Source organism: Aphanomyces invadans, assembly GCF_000520115.1.
Source record: "Aphanomyces invadans strain NJM9701 unplaced genomic scaffold supercont1.34, whole genome shotgun sequence".
Classification (NCBI taxonomy): domain Eukaryota; phylum Oomycota; class Saprolegniomycetes; order Saprolegniales; family Verrucalvaceae; genus Aphanomyces; species Aphanomyces invadans.
This window is the reverse complement of record NW_008580179.1, coordinates 333,487-347,069: the sequence shown is the minus strand read 5'-3', so window position 1 is coordinate 347,069 and position 13,583 is coordinate 333,487. Positions and strand designations below refer to the sequence as shown.

General features: G+C 58.6%; 8 protein-coding genes across 12 annotated transcripts in view; 3 read left to right on the top strand and 5 right to left on the bottom strand.

The window, feature by feature from the left end:
• The window catches only part of H310_11812 (hypothetical protein), a 2,477-nt gene extending 554 nt beyond the window's left edge, over window positions 1-1,923 (bottom strand). Inside the window, exons 1-4 of the mRNA XM_008878590.1 lie at window positions 1,569-1,923; window positions 1,305-1,514; window positions 647-1,252; window positions 266-600 (exon numbers count right to left, since the gene is read on the bottom strand). Of these exons, the coding sequence (XP_008876812.1) occupies window positions 266-600; window positions 647-1,252; window positions 1,305-1,514; window positions 1,569-1,908 (1,491 nt within the window). The 5' untranslated portion in view covers window positions 1,909-1,923. The remainder of the gene's footprint in view (window positions 1-265; window positions 601-646; window positions 1,253-1,304; window positions 1,515-1,568) is intronic.
• Window positions 1,924-2,222: 299 nt separating this feature from the next.
• On the bottom strand, window positions 2,223-4,126 carry H310_11811. Of its 2 annotated transcripts, XM_008878588.1 has the most exons (4): window positions 4,006-4,126; window positions 3,696-3,956; window positions 3,170-3,648; window positions 2,223-3,119 (listed from the first exon to the last, which is right to left on the bottom strand). In XM_008878588.1, exons 1-4 carry the CDS (start codon window positions 4,082-4,084, stop codon window positions 2,829-2,831), a joined length of 1,110 nt encoding a protein of 369 aa, XP_008876810.1. In that variant the 5' UTR covers window positions 4,085-4,126; the 3' UTR covers window positions 2,223-2,828. The 2 variants fall into 2 exon arrangements, with proteins under 2 accessions (XP_008876810.1, XP_008876811.1); XM_008878589.1 differs by having other exon boundaries at window positions 2,223-3,648.
• Window positions 4,127-4,434: 308 nt separating this feature from the next.
• On the bottom strand, window positions 4,435-4,878 carry H310_11810 (hypothetical protein; the record flags this gene model as incomplete). The annotated part of the gene is made up of 1 exon (XM_008878587.1): window positions 4,435-4,878. The coding sequence occupies one exon, from the start codon at window positions 4,876-4,878 to the stop codon at window positions 4,435-4,437; it is 444 nt and encodes a 147-aa protein (XP_008876809.1).
• Window positions 4,879-5,497: 619 nt separating this feature from the next.
• H310_11809 (hypothetical protein) lies at window positions 5,498-6,052 on the bottom strand (the record flags this gene model as incomplete). The annotated part of the gene is made up of 5 exons (XM_008878586.1): window positions 5,498-5,557; window positions 5,600-5,662; window positions 5,722-5,772; window positions 5,830-5,915; window positions 5,971-6,052. The coding sequence occupies 5 exons, from the start codon at window positions 6,050-6,052 to the stop codon at window positions 5,498-5,500; spliced, it is 342 nt and encodes a 113-aa protein (XP_008876808.1).
• Window positions 6,053-6,102: 50 nt separating this feature from the next.
• H310_11808 lies at window positions 6,103-7,243 on the top strand. 2 transcript variants are annotated; one of them, XM_008878584.1, is made up of 6 exons: window positions 6,103-6,151; window positions 6,205-6,314; window positions 6,356-6,440; window positions 6,511-6,635; window positions 6,695-6,881; window positions 6,928-7,243. In XM_008878584.1, the coding sequence occupies exons 1-6, from the start codon at window positions 6,120-6,122 to the stop codon at window positions 7,193-7,195; spliced, it is 807 nt and encodes a 268-aa protein (XP_008876806.1). In that variant the 5' UTR covers window positions 6,103-6,119; the 3' UTR covers window positions 7,196-7,243. The 2 variants fall into 2 exon arrangements, with proteins under 2 accessions (XP_008876806.1, XP_008876807.1); XM_008878585.1 differs by having other exon boundaries at window positions 6,695-7,243.
• Window positions 7,244-7,358: 115 nt separating this feature from the next.
• Window positions 7,359-9,465, bottom strand: H310_11807. Of its 2 annotated transcripts, XM_008878582.1 has the most exons (4): window positions 8,996-9,465; window positions 8,459-8,952; window positions 7,774-8,403; window positions 7,359-7,723 (listed from the first exon to the last, which is right to left on the bottom strand). In XM_008878582.1, exons 1-4 carry the CDS (start codon window positions 9,375-9,377, stop codon window positions 7,394-7,396), a joined length of 1,836 nt encoding a protein of 611 aa, XP_008876804.1. In that variant the 5' UTR covers window positions 9,378-9,465; the 3' UTR covers window positions 7,359-7,393. The 2 variants fall into 2 exon arrangements, with proteins under 2 accessions (XP_008876804.1, XP_008876805.1); XM_008878583.1 differs by having other exon boundaries at window positions 7,359-8,403.
• Window positions 9,466-10,187: 722 nt separating this feature from the next.
• H310_11806 lies at window positions 10,188-12,310 on the top strand. 2 transcript variants are annotated; one of them, XM_008878581.1, is made up of 4 exons: window positions 10,188-10,671; window positions 10,730-11,201; window positions 11,248-11,853; window positions 11,906-12,310. In XM_008878581.1, the coding sequence occupies exons 1-4, from the start codon at window positions 10,454-10,456 to the stop codon at window positions 12,230-12,232; spliced, it is 1,623 nt and encodes a 540-aa protein (XP_008876803.1). In that variant the 5' UTR covers window positions 10,188-10,453; the 3' UTR covers window positions 12,233-12,310. The 2 variants fall into 2 exon arrangements, with proteins under 2 accessions (XP_008876803.1, XP_008876802.1); XM_008878580.1 differs by having other exon boundaries at window positions 10,726-11,201.
• Window positions 12,311-12,822: 512 nt separating this feature from the next.
• Window positions 12,823-13,583, top strand: part of H310_11805 — a 3,653-nt gene continuing 2,892 nt past the window's right edge. Inside the window, exon 1 of the mRNA XM_008878579.1 lies at window positions 12,823-13,293. Within this exon, the coding sequence (XP_008876801.1) occupies window positions 12,921-13,293 (373 nt within the window). The 5' untranslated portion in view covers window positions 12,823-12,920. The remainder of the gene's footprint in view (window positions 13,294-13,583) is intronic.

Genomic DNA, 13,583 nt, shown 5'->3' with positions numbered 1-13,583 from the left:
GTCATGGCCGCAACGAGGTGCTTCGCGACGTGGCGGACCAACACGGCGACGTGCACGGAGGTTGCGTGGCCTGTCGATCGGCGTCGCAGGCAGCATCAAAGCGATGGCGTCCTGGCTTGGCCAACGATCGAGACGATGACGCAACAGGCGCTGTACGACCCAAGCGGGACAGAGGCAGTATTTACCCGCGAGTCGCGATGGAATCAAAATGCTACTAGGACGAGGTCGAGAGCTCTATGGACGGGAAGCGCTATGCAGTCGGTGCCTTGCGCGGTGTAATGTCGAGCCATACGCCATGCTGTGGGTTTTGAACAAGGCCCGCGACAACGGCTTGCACAGGCGGGGCGTCGCTTGGCACGGAAAACGCACACTGACGGAGCAGCACCGCGACGAGCACTACAGCTTCCATCATGGCAAACCGCATGCCGACGCAATTGCGCGGGCCGCCCGAGAACGCCATCATTCGAAACGCCTTGTCCTTGGCGGTCATCTCGACGCGATCGTCGGTCAAGTGCCGGTCAGGGCGAAACGCAGTTGCGTCCGGACCCCAATTCGCTTCGTACCGATGGATCCAGTAGATGGGCAAGATCACGTTGGTGTCTACAACGGCGTGAGGGACGCGCGCGACGGACGCAGGAAAGCGTACCCTTGGGAACCAAGTGGCCGCCGATGTCGACGTCCGCTTCCAACGTTCGCATCGTGAACAGGACGGGCGGGAAAAGCCGCAGGGCTTCCATCACGACGGCGGCGCAGTACGTCAACCGGTGGACCATGTCGTACGTGGGCAGCGCATCTGGCCCGACCACTTGGTCGATCTCGGCCACCGCCTTGGCTTGGGCTTCCGGGTGCGCTGCGATCAAGTGGAGCGTGTACGCGAGCGCAATGCTCGTGGTGTCGTACCCCGCAAACAAAAACGTGAGCAAGTTGTCGGCAAAACTCTGGCGAGTCACCCCCGAGTCGTCGTCGTGGGCTGCGTCGATCATGTACTGCAGCAGATCGTGGTGCACGTCGCCATGCGCACCACGAGCCAAGCGCGCGGCGACCAACGCGTCGATGGTGCGCCGCAGCGTGCGTTTGTGGGCGTGAAAGTCTCGGTTGGCCGACGTCGGCAGCCAGTACAGCGAGCTCGCGGGATGCAGTGGCTCGTCTATCGATCGGCGGTTCATGTCGTTCAAGAGAAACGTGAATGCATCCACGACGTCGCTGGTGGCGTTGTGGATCGCGTTAAACGACGCGCCGAATGCGGTCGCGCCTGCAAAAAACGCGCGAGTCAGACGTCGGATGCAGGGACAATTCTTTGATACCGATGACGTCGAGGGTGGCCAGCTTGAGGAGCGGGAATACATCGACCTTGTTGGCGCCGTGTTTCGACAAGAGCACGGCGGCAAATTCGCTGGCGACTGTCCCGATGACTGGGGCCATGTTGGCCAGGTTCTGCCATCCAAACGCTTTCGAAATGAGCTTCCGGTGGACCTTCCACTCGTGCCCCATGACTTGGACGAGCGATTTCTTGCCTTTGACAACACCACGACGCGTCAGCAAGGATGCCATGTCGACGCCCGACGTACCGACAATCGCGTCGACAAAATCGTCCAAGAGCCACAGGCGCCGCCGGTAGTTGGACGCGACAACGACGGCGCGAACGTGCTCCGCTTTGAGCACCGATATGCATGGCAATCCCATGAGCCAGAACTGGCACATGCCGTCGTCGTCGGCTTCGTCAAACGTGACTCGACCGAGACCTTCAACAGAACTCAAGAGGTCGCCAACACCAAACAACACGTGGTGCAAATGGACAGCCATCTTGAGCGACGGGATGAACGGCTTGACTTGCAGCCATCGAACGAGGAAGGCGACAGTCGCCATGCCCGCCGCCGCCGCCACCGCCACGACATGAGTGCTCGACATGGTCAATTCCAAAATGGGCGTGTCGGGGCCAACCGTCGTGTGATTGTGAAGACCATGTGGTGGTAGTATTCATTCTGACAGGTTCTTCCATTCAGAAAGGCAATCGAGTTGCCGACTCCGTGCCACCAGCACGTGCTGGTGGCACGGCCACCCTCGACAAGATGTGCCATGGAGACGTAGACGACTGGGAATCTCAAGCGCTCGCTTTAGCCACGTGCGGAACGACCACCGATCGGCGCGACTGGGTATCCAATCTCGACACATATCAATATATAGAGGTTTTCCACGACGATTGCGGGCGTTTTCGATCGCTCGTCGGTGGCCACAATCACCAGGGACGTGGAGCGCGGCAGGCGTCGTCCAGCCAGGAGGAGACCGATTTAAAGGGTCGAGTCGCGGCTTACCCCACTTGGCGCTGCCTGCGCCTTGTGTTGACAGCATGGCATTCGTCATGGCCGCGACGAGGTGCTTCGCGACGTGGCGGACCAACACGGCGACGTGCACGGAGGTTGCGTGACCTGTCGATCGGCGTCGCAGGCAGCACCAAAGGGATGGCGTCCTGGCTTGGCCAACGATCGAGACGATGACGCAGGCACGACAGAGCGAGCGGAGCGATGGGCTACCGACGTTCGAGACGACTCCGCCTCCGTTCGTCCGACAAGTCATGTCGACTTGGCTACGACTGCATTGCGTCGACGCGGACGTTGAGCACGTGCGCGAGGACGCACGTCACCAAGACAAGGGAGCATCCATGCGTGCATCCTGCCGAGTGTGTGCATTCGTGGGCGGCGGTCGAGAGGGTGTTGGCGAGCAGATGTCGCGCACACGTGGGGGTGGACCTGTTGTTCGGCCCACAACGACAGCGTCGTCTGAGGCTCGTGTGCGGCGGCGGCGCATCATCCAACGACAGTAATCACGTGTTAGACACTGCGCGAGTAGAGCTCGTTCTTGACGGCGGCACTGCGTTCCTCGAGGCGCTTTGAATTGGGCGGGTCGATCTTGATCGTGTAGTTGTACCGCCGCCGAAAGTCCTTCTTCTCGGTCAAGCTGCGCAGCGCAAAGTAATACTTGGCATAGACCGACCCTGAAATGTACAAGTCCCACTGAATGTAGTGCAAAAAGAGCCGCTCGAGGCGGTTGATGCTGTGCAGCGGAAACTGCGGAAAGACGTTCGAGATCTCAACATTCCACGAGCTCAAATCTTGCCACACCTGCGTGCAGCGCCGTCAGCCATGCGCAACGTACGATCGACGAAATGCACCTTGGACGCGAGAAGGAGCCCGCACAGCACAATCGGCTTCCAGCTCGACCCGAGCAACGGAATCGACGCCCGCTCCATGAGCCGCTCAATGTAGATGAGGCACACGATCGTGCATTCCGCGCTCAGCTGCGCGCGGTTGAACAGGTTCTTGCAAAAGCGGAAGATCTCGTCCACGGACGGGATGTGCGTCTTGCATGACACTTTGTCCATCTTGTAGTACGTGAGCGGATGCAGCATCGGGAGCCGCACGAACTGGTACGTGTACTGCGGCGTCACAAAATGCTCTTCGTCAAAGACGCGGTCGCGGGACACGCCGAGATTCGACAGCACGGTTTGGCCATTGAGCACCGTCGACGAATCGAACGGCGGCTCGTCGTGCACTGGGTCGTTGTCGTCGGCAGATCCGTCGCCGCCCTGGACAATCGAGTCCGCCACTGCGTTGGTGCTGGCGGCGGGAGCACTCGTCGAGTGAAACAGACCTAGAGATCGATGACCACACCACGTCGACGACGAACACGATGTATACCATGGAAACCACCCGGCGGCACGATGCCGGCGCCGCCGCCTCGGGATTCGCGCAGGCGCTTTTCGCACCGGCGAATGTGCTGGTACAACACGACAGACACACGACGCAACGAGTCGTCGTAGTTGGGCTTGGCTACGCTGCTTGGAGGCGGGAGTGTTTCACTCACGTCCACGCGGGCGTCGGGCGCGCGGTACTTGAGACCATTCGTGCGGAGGCGCGGCGTACACACTGTATGAGTCGGTTGGAAGTGTCGGGCTTCGTCTACAGCGAAGCATGAACAACTGGACGATAACGTGACGCGGCCACGAACCTTCCAAATCGAACTGGACGCGCTTTGGCGGCGGCGACGGCGAGATGCTCACGGCCAAGCTGACTGCATCGCCGCCCATGATCGTCCTCGCCGAAGTCGCACTGAGGAGCTCACAGGGGGCAGAGAGCCTCTATAAATGAATATCTTGTCTTTTCAAGTCCCCGTCGACACGTATTTTTATTCGCATCCCGCGTTGAGTTCCACTCTTACTTTTGCCGAATCGACAAAAAAATACACTCCAGTGAATCCTTCAGAATATAAAATGTCAAAGGCTCTGTGGTCACTTCAACTTGGAATTGCCGGCGGCGGCGGCGGTTCATGGGATGAAGGAGCGGCGAGCTGGCATACGAAGCGCGCGAGGCATCGCTCGAGTAGCTACCCTCATGCAAACGACTTGCACGGATACAACGAAAGCTCCGTGCCGGCCGGCTATATATAACTCGCCTGGATCCCTCGAGACACGGACGTGAATCCGACGCCGGTCGCGGAGACCTCGACATGAGCTTTCTGGCGCGATTTGAAAACAAGATCTCGACTGTGACCATGCACGGCACACTTCGCCATGCGGACGGCGTCGAGGAAGTCCGGAGCGGTCCGATGCGGAAGAAGCCACAGCCAGCGCAGCTCCTCCTCCGTCAACCAGACAACAACCGGGACCACCATCCTCCTGCTTTTGACGACGACGGCCGAGACAACGATGACCACGACGGTCCACACGTCGTCAAAACGTCCTTCAAACCTCATCAGGTTGTTGCACAGCAACCTCAGCCACTCGCTAAGCAACCTTCTCCTCGAAAAAGCCAACCACTGCCACACGCACCGTCGCCCAAGAAGACCTTCTCGACTCCCGTCAAGCCAGCGAAGCCGCCCCATGCCGATGACAGCGCTGTCCGGGGCAGCAACGATCAACCAAAGCAACTGGCGACGAACGAAGACCAGCTTGCGTTCAGCAAGAAGGCGCGCCCGGTGGCGTACGAGCCATGCACGCTAACCGAGTACCGCCAGGAGAAGCACGACAAGTACTACGAGCTGGGAAAACTCCAGCCCGACTTGAATTCGTCGGAGCTCGTGGAGAAGCGAGCCAACCAAGAGCGCATCAAAGAGTTCTCGAAAAATCTCCGTCAAATCAACCAGGCGATTCCGAAAAAGGCGGCGCCGGACGACAAGGCTGCACCGAAGGCGCTGTCGACGCGGGACAAGGCGCTTGCATTCGCCAAGCAAAAGGTGCCCAAGCCCAAAATCCGCAAGATGCCGAGCCCTGTGCCCGTCAAGGCTGCGCCGGTGCGGAAGGGACGCGCTGTCGACGTTGACAACGACGTTGAGAGGGAAGGAGGCGCGATAGACGACGGAGCAGGAGCTACAAGCGTCATGACCGAGCTCCAGCAACTGCAACTCAAACACCGCGCGGCGCGAGCCCAAGTCGAAGCGCTCATGCGAGACAGCTGACCAGCAATTCAGTCGAATACCTTAAGATGGGCTTATGGGATGGCCATTACCCCCAAGCTTGCGACCGACTGTAGTTGAGCACGAGCACACCGTTGATGTGAAAGCACTAAGGCCATGGCATGAGAACAAGAACGATGCGAGGAGGCACCTCGTAGAGCTCGTGCATGCGCTGGTCGGGTGTGGGAGCGAACGAGTTGTTGCAGTAGACAAACTAGATGCAGTGCGATCGCTATATTGAGAGACATCTGTGTGGACAAACGGCACACGCACCAGTGCATCGTCGTCCTTGAGGCGAAGTTGTTTGCGGAGAAAGATATACACCTGCAGCACCAACTCCGCGTGCCTTTTCCAAGAGAGTTTGAGCGAAGATGTACGTACATGACTGAGGGGGTCGCCGCCGTTCACAGTAAACTTGCTGCGCTTCATGATCGGCGCTCCACCCACCGCGGTGAACTGAATCGTGACTACAGGGAAAGGAAGCCGCGTTCAACGCGCGTCGAGTGTGCTCGTCGCATCTACCTTTCTCAGGGCCGCCGGGGCGTCCGTTGCCGTCCTTCACTCCGTCCGCGCCGTCGCCGGCGCTTCCGTCCGTGTCGGCCATTGTGAGAACGAACATCCGGATAAAGCTCGCCATGAGTATCCGGATCATTCCCCGCGGCCACGGCGACATGGCGCACAACTTCTGGCAGTCGACGCACTAGTACGGCCTCGCGATGGCTTGATGTCCGGGAGAAAGCATGACAACCTGTGTAGTTTGCACTGGATGAAGAACCTCCGCCTGGAAGATCTCAAGCATATCAACCCAAAGGACACATCGTTGTCGCTGGCCGAAGTCGACAGCATCCACCTCGCGATGATTTCACGTACGCCACGTTTGGGTTGCATCGTCTTGACATCGTGACAGTGATCGAGGAGCTTGGCGCACGAATCCACGTCAACCAAATCATCATTTGCACTGCGATCGTCCTGTACAAGCGGTTCTACCTCACGTAAGGCCGCCGCGTCGTCCCATCGTGTCCACGAAAGGCGTTCTTGCTCATGTCACCGTGGTTGTTTCAGCCAAAGCTTTGTCGATTTCGACCCACGTTTGGTCGTCGGGACCGCGATGGTGCTGGCCACAAAGATCGAAGAGTTTCCCGTGCGGTTGCCCGAGATCACAACACCTCTCCACGAGCTCACAACAAGTACGCCATCTCGTCATTCCATCGTCACACCACCACGTCGGTGTGTGTTTTCATTGCAGAAATCCCCGAAGACAAGGAAACCATGTACGACTTTACTGAGAAGGACATGATCGAGTGCGAGTTTTACTTGATCGAGGCGACGCAGTACGACCTCGTAATCCACCACCCGTTCAGCACCCTCGTCAAGGTGTTTGAAGAGATCGAAGAAGCATGCCCGATGCACGAGCACAGCTTCAAGACGGCGTGGTGCGTCCGCTCGCGGCGGCCACAACGGATATTCATGCGAGAATAGGGACCTGTGCTTGTTTGCGTACCGCACCCACATCATCCTCCTACGGCCGCCGTTCCTTGTCGCGATCGCTGTCGTGTTCCTGGCGGTCAAAGATGCATGCTACGACACGGCGGATTTCCTCGACAAGGTCAACATCAAGGCCGACACCATCCTCCAAGTCGTCGGCGAGCTCCAGGCAGCGTTTGTCGAGTTCCAAACACTCACACGCATGCAGCCGCAAGCGCTCGCCAAGCTCGACGACATCGTGCCAGACCCGACCAAGGATTAATCGATGCCATTCGTGAGTCGCAGCACACGATGTACAGCACGCTCATCGACACACACGTCGAGTCGAGTCGATTCCTCCGTCGTTTCATCGGCCACTTCATCGCGTTCATGTTTCGATCGCGCACATGCATGCAGGCGGATGGCCACCGGCAACAAAACAACACCGCGCGCGCAGCGCAACCGTGTTTCGGCGACTTTTCTACATCCACTGCTTCCACACCCGTACGTACGCCATCATGACCAGGACAAACGCAACGAGAACGATCCACCACGTCAAGTACCCGTACTCCGACGTGAGTTCTGGCATGGTCCCGTCAAAGTTCATGCCGTAGATGCCCGACATGAAAGTCGCCGGCAAAAAGCATGCCGCGACGACCGTGATGTAGTACATGACGTCTTCTTGGGTCTTGGCGCGGCGCTCCTTGTCGTCGTCGACCAGCGCCGCGAGCGCCTGCTGATGGTCGCGCAGGTCCATGGCCATTTGGCGAACGTGGTCCCGAACGTCGCGAAGGTACTTTTTCACTTCGCCCTGCGCCCCGTCGGTGAGACACCACGATCGTTGACGGCGATCGCTCGCACCTGGTTGAACTCGGCGTGGTCAAAGAGCTGATCGGTCACAAGATCCAGGATCGGCCGCGTGACTTTTTCCATCGCGATGAGCTGCTTCTTGGCCCGCGCGAGGCGCGCCGGGTCGAACTTGGTCTGCTCCAGCCGCACGAGCTTCCCGAGCATCTTGAGCGTCGGCTCCATGACAGCAACGAGCGGCATCATGTCGTCAACGACAGCGTTCAGGATCGACACGACGAGGAACGGCGCCGAGTGGTTGCGGACCTTGGAGTACGATTTGGCCATCGTCTGGTCGAATACGACGTCCCACAGCGGCAACGCCGTCCCGTCGATCGTGTCAGCACCGTCCTGGACACTCACCACCGTGCGCTGGTCCTTGCACACAAACACGCTGATCTGTTGCGGCGCATGCAACAAGTTGTCGAGCGCATCGAGGGTGGCGGAGAGCGCAGTCGCCTTGGCTTGGTTCGCCGCGCGGACAGAGGAAGCCGACGGCGTGGCCGATGGCCGCAACATGGCCGCATCTCGGTCGGTCGCGTATAGCTTGAGCTTCTTCGCCGCGATCGCGTCGCGGCGGTCGGCCAACACGTTGGCCACCAGGTCCGACTTGGCGGCGCTCAGCGCCCGCAGCACGGGCACAACCTGCCACGTTTTATGGTGAGCGGGAGACGCCGCAGTCGGCCATCCAACACTGTACCAAGAACGAGTGGTCATCGTAGTGCTCGAACTTACACCGGATCTTGTCGTTCGGATTCAAGCAGTCCTCGAGCGCGAGCGGATGGAGCTGGTACTTGATAGCGAGGCGGCGCAAGTTGAGGTCGTCGGCGCGGTGGAAACCAGCGAGATGCACCCACCGGACAGTGGCCCAGTCGGGCTTGGACGACAGCATGAACTCCTGGAGCTTTGTGACAGGGTCGACCACGCGAAGACTCGTCGGCGAGTAGTCGACAACGCGAAGGACGTGCTCGTCTTCGTCTCGTGCAAGCGACGTCGTCGACGCGTGCTCGGGCTTGAACAAGTGCGCTTGCTTGATCATCTGGACCACCTTGACGAACTCGTCGACGCTTACCAGGCCGTCGCCGTTCGTATCGACTTTGGCGACAAAGTCAGCAAAGCTCTCGCCGCTCGGGACGCTGATCCCGAGGGCGTGCAACCCTCGCTGGAAGTCGTCGTACTTGACAACGTCCGAGCCTGGCAACAACGTCACGACGAAAGAGCACGCAAACGGCCGTACCGTTGGGGCTAAAGTGGTGAAAGAGTCGACGCAACCGACCGGTCGTGACGTCGTAGAACGGATCGAGGAGCACACGGATGTCTTCCTTCTTCTCGGGCTGCTCGGCGTCGCCAAACTCGGAACAAACCGCCAACGACGACCGCCTCCTCCCGTTGTTGTTGCGCGCCATGCTCGCTGCATCGCTCCACGTCACTTTTGAATAATCCCACTCCATGTTCTGTGCATCGCGCATCGTGAAGCGCGGGAGTCCCGATGCTTGGACCCATGTCTCGGTCAAGTGGAGGTCGGGAGCGTGCATGGCAGACTGTGGCAGCGGGGCCGGAGGTGGCGACGCAAGGAGAGGGTCCGAGGACTCGTCCAAGCTTTCTGTGTTGCGCTGCATGACGATAGATCGGTCGGGAACTGCGCGGCGGAGGACGACCGATGGACCCGTCGACGGAATGTTCCGCGCTGCCTCCAGCCAGTGCGGCAGTAATTTGTGTGCAATGGCCCATGTCAGAACGGAAAATCGAAACAAATATGCTACATTTCTCACGCCGTTGCTCGTATTCCACTGTGCATATTGCATATGCTCTTCGATATGTTCGTGTGACCAGCTGCCTACCATCCCAACGTTTTCGACGAGCGAACCCATGGTGTTGGCGCGGCGCGCTTGCGTTGTGCCTCAGAGTCCCTTGCACAAGCACACGTGCGGCGGCATCCGTTGTGTCAGGCTGCTGTGCTTGAAAAGCTCTCCACGAGCCGAGGTCGGCATGCCGTCGCTGCAAACTGTATCGCAATTTATAAGACATGTCTTCCCGCCTACTTGGTGACATCTCCAATTCATCCAATGACGTATACAGTCCTCGGTTGCAGGTGAGACGATGCCCACGATCCGCATCTACTCGGTGAACGCTGGAACCACCAGCTCCTTGTCAATGAACTAGCACGTGACGTCCAACCGTCTAGATTCGATTGCGATTGAACGACGTGTGCGGGCCTTGAGGCCAGGACATGCACCCGTCGTTCCCACAGTCCACGCACGCAATAAGAATTCCTAACGCAAGAGCGGTGGGCCGTCCCTCCCGTCGACAACAGCAGAGTGCATCATATCATGACCAATGGCATCACTTCCATACAAACATGAAGTCACACGTCACGACGACGACACGTGGTTGTCACTTGACTTGAGTATGGTCGACACCTCCATTCTCGCGATTGCAGTCGCACGATCATGTCGAGCAGCGGCGGCCGCGACGGTGAAGGTGAGCCCGTGGCGGCACCTTATGCGGCGCTGGGGACTCCTTCCACATCCGCAACAGCGGAAGATGTCGTGCAGGCGGTACCTGCTCCAGTTCCCGTCCCGACAACGGCGCCTGGCGGCGTGGTGCGAATCTCGGTGGACCCGATCCCAGAAGAAGCGTGGGTACCGGCCGGGGCATTGCCTCGGTTCACGTACCAAGATGCGCAGCACATGGAATGGGACTTTTCCAACTTGACCAAAAAAGACGTGCAGCGACCGAGCCGCGCCATGTCGGCACGCAACGAGTCCAAGAACAACGTGTCGCATTCAATTCGCATGAGCTCCGAGTTTGGCGACGGCGAGACCAAGGAAGATCTCAGTGTGCTCTTGGACCCCTTCTACGATGTCACGACAGGGCGGTTGCGCCGACTCTTTCAGCATTTCAGTCCCAAAGGTACACGTCTTACTCCGTCCTGTCTGCACGATCATGACCATGACAACGCTCTAGGCAGCGAGACCGTCACGTACGACGAGTTTCAGCACGGGTTGCTGGCATTGGGCATCAGTGTTCCCGCCGGCTCGAGCTTCCGCGATTTCGTTCGCAAAGTCGACACGAATGGCGACGGCTCCATCAGCGTCGGCGAATTCATCCATGTGGTCCAAATGATTAAGCAAGCCCATTTGTTCAAGCCAGAGCACGCACAAGCACCCGATGAGCACGTCCTTCGCGTCGTCGACTACTCGCCGACGAATCTCCACGCCGTCAACCCTGTCACGAAGCTCCAGTCGTTCATGTTCTCGACAAAGCCACAATGGGCCAAAGTCCGGTGGGTGCATCTCGCGGGATTCAAGCGCGCCGATGACCTCAACTTGCGCCGCCTCGCCATCAAGTACCAGCTCCATCCGCTCGCACTCGAGGACTGCTTGAACCAGAACGACAAGATCCGGTGTAAATTCGAGCACTACGATGACCACTCGTTCTTGGTACGTCCATCGCGCTCCCTTTGGTGTGTCTGACCATGCACGAAAGGTTCTGCCCGTGCTTCGACCGCTCCATGCCGACAAAGCACGGCACATTCAAGAGTGCATTGCCGAGCACCGCCGCGACGTTTTCAACAAGCGCCAGGCCCTGCTCAAGGACGACGGTACCCCAACCAAGCAGCAATCGCCGACAAAGGACGTGCTTGCTGCCAAGCTGAACGAGCTCAAGGTCATGATGCGCGAGCCCGAGCAGCTCTGCGTGTTTTTGACCAAAGACGGAAACATCCTGAGTGTCCAAGAGGAAATCGACACGCCGTCGTCCAGCGCGACGGACGCGCCGTCGTCCGCATTTCCGCTGTGGGATCTCGTATTTGACCACAACATGGCCAAGTCGTACAGCAAATTGCGCAGCCACGACGGCAACTTTCTCGTTGTGTCGCTGCTGAATGCAGTCGTCGAGGAAATGATGCCGCTCGTCGAAGTGTTCGAGGCCAAATTTGACTTTCAAGGCCAGCTCTTGCGCGTCGAAGGCACCAAGTTCGATACCAAGCGCTTTAGCCGCGCCAAGAAGCAATTGATTGCGATTGAAAAAACAGTGCGGCCGCTGCTTGACTTGGTACAGGACCAGTTGCTCGACCAGGACGAGTTCAACAGGGTACGTGTGTCTTGACGTTGTGATGGCGCGGCCGCCGCTCACGTGGATGCAGGGCGAAGTGAAAAATTACCTCCGAGACGTCAAAGATCACTTGAAACAAATGGCGGCCGAACTGCGCGAACACCAGCAGACGTTGGCGGCGCTCGTCGAAGAACAGAAACGGATCAGTGCCAAGGCCCAAGCCGACGTCATGTACGCCATGTCTGTTATCGCCGCGTGCTTCTTGCCGGGAACGTTCATGACGGGTATCTACGGCATGAACTTTGACAACATGCCGGAACTCCATTGGGAGTACGGGTATGTTGCATGGTGGGTCGTCCTCATCACGATCATCACGGGGCTTCTCGCATTTCTCAAGTTCGTCAAGGGGTGGATCTAGTCGCGACGTGGTAGATGTTGCTCCGCACATCCCATCGATAACCCTTCAGCATGACCACGCATGAGCTTGTTCGTTCGATTCTTGATCGTCCCGACGTTGGTGCAACCACGTCGCGCTTGACGTACACCTCTCTGCCGTACGGTCGCTCTGTCTTCGCACCGGTCGAATGGCATCGCCATCGCGTGCCGCATTCCCATCCACATTCTTTGTACTTCGAGCGCCACCGCTCCGACTGCCGGACCCTCGGTCGTCCTCAAGTTGAACCCTCGGCACAATCCATCGCATGTCGGAACTGACAATTCTTTATCACGACGAAGAAATATTTTTCTGTAATAGTGCGAAGGTATGAAATATTTATTGAACACCACGAGACACAAATATATTTTTTGCCCTTTATGTGGAAATATTCGTGTGTACGAAATATTGTTTCCAAGGGATATTTCGACCAACGTCGGCTGGGAATGCCGGGACTGCCGAGACCGCAGGAGGGCACACCGGAATTCCTGGGTCATGCCACCCCTCGCGACTCTTCCAAGCCGAGTCAACGAAGGACCGCCAGCACGTCTATCAGACCGACGAGCGACCGACTGCCGAAACGACGACTGCGTTTCGTTCGATATTGGAACGTGTGGCCGTTCGCCGCGGATGTTGGCGCATTCAACTTCGAGAGCACGGGATACGCTTGCGCATGATGCGCCCCCACTCCAACTACATCGCCCTTGGGTCGCCGTCGAACAAACCGTCGGAAGGCGCGTCCCAAACGCCGCCGACGCGCGTGTTTTGTCCTGTCCCAGGAGGTCACTCTAACAAAACAGGGTCGTCCGAAGTGTGGGACGCTGCCAAGCTCGTGCCCCAGCTCACGGTGGACGAAGCGCAGAACCTCGAGTGGAACTATGGCCACGTGTTGACCAGGCATCGGTCTGTCAAGGGCACGATCGAATCCCCCTCCCGCACGTACGACGACGATGTCGAGGCCGAAGAGCTCAAGGTGCTCCTCGACCCGTACTATGACGTTACGACGGGGCGCTTGCGCCGCATGTACCAGCACTTCAACCCCCGCGGTACTCTTCCTCCGCTGCTGCTGGTTTCAAACTGAGAGCGGCGTTGTAGCGTCGGCAGGGGTCAACTACGACGAGTTTGAGAAAGGTTTGTTTGCGCTCGGCATCACGCCGCCGCCCGGGATGGACTTTGGCCAATTCACGCGAAAGGTCGATGCGGACGGGGACGGGATGGTGAGCCTGGCGGAATTCGTCGCTGTCGTCCAGATGATCAAGCAAGCCCACTTGTTCAAACCGGAGCACAGCCACCAAGACTCGACAGCACGCTCTGCCCTTCGCGTCGTCGACTACTC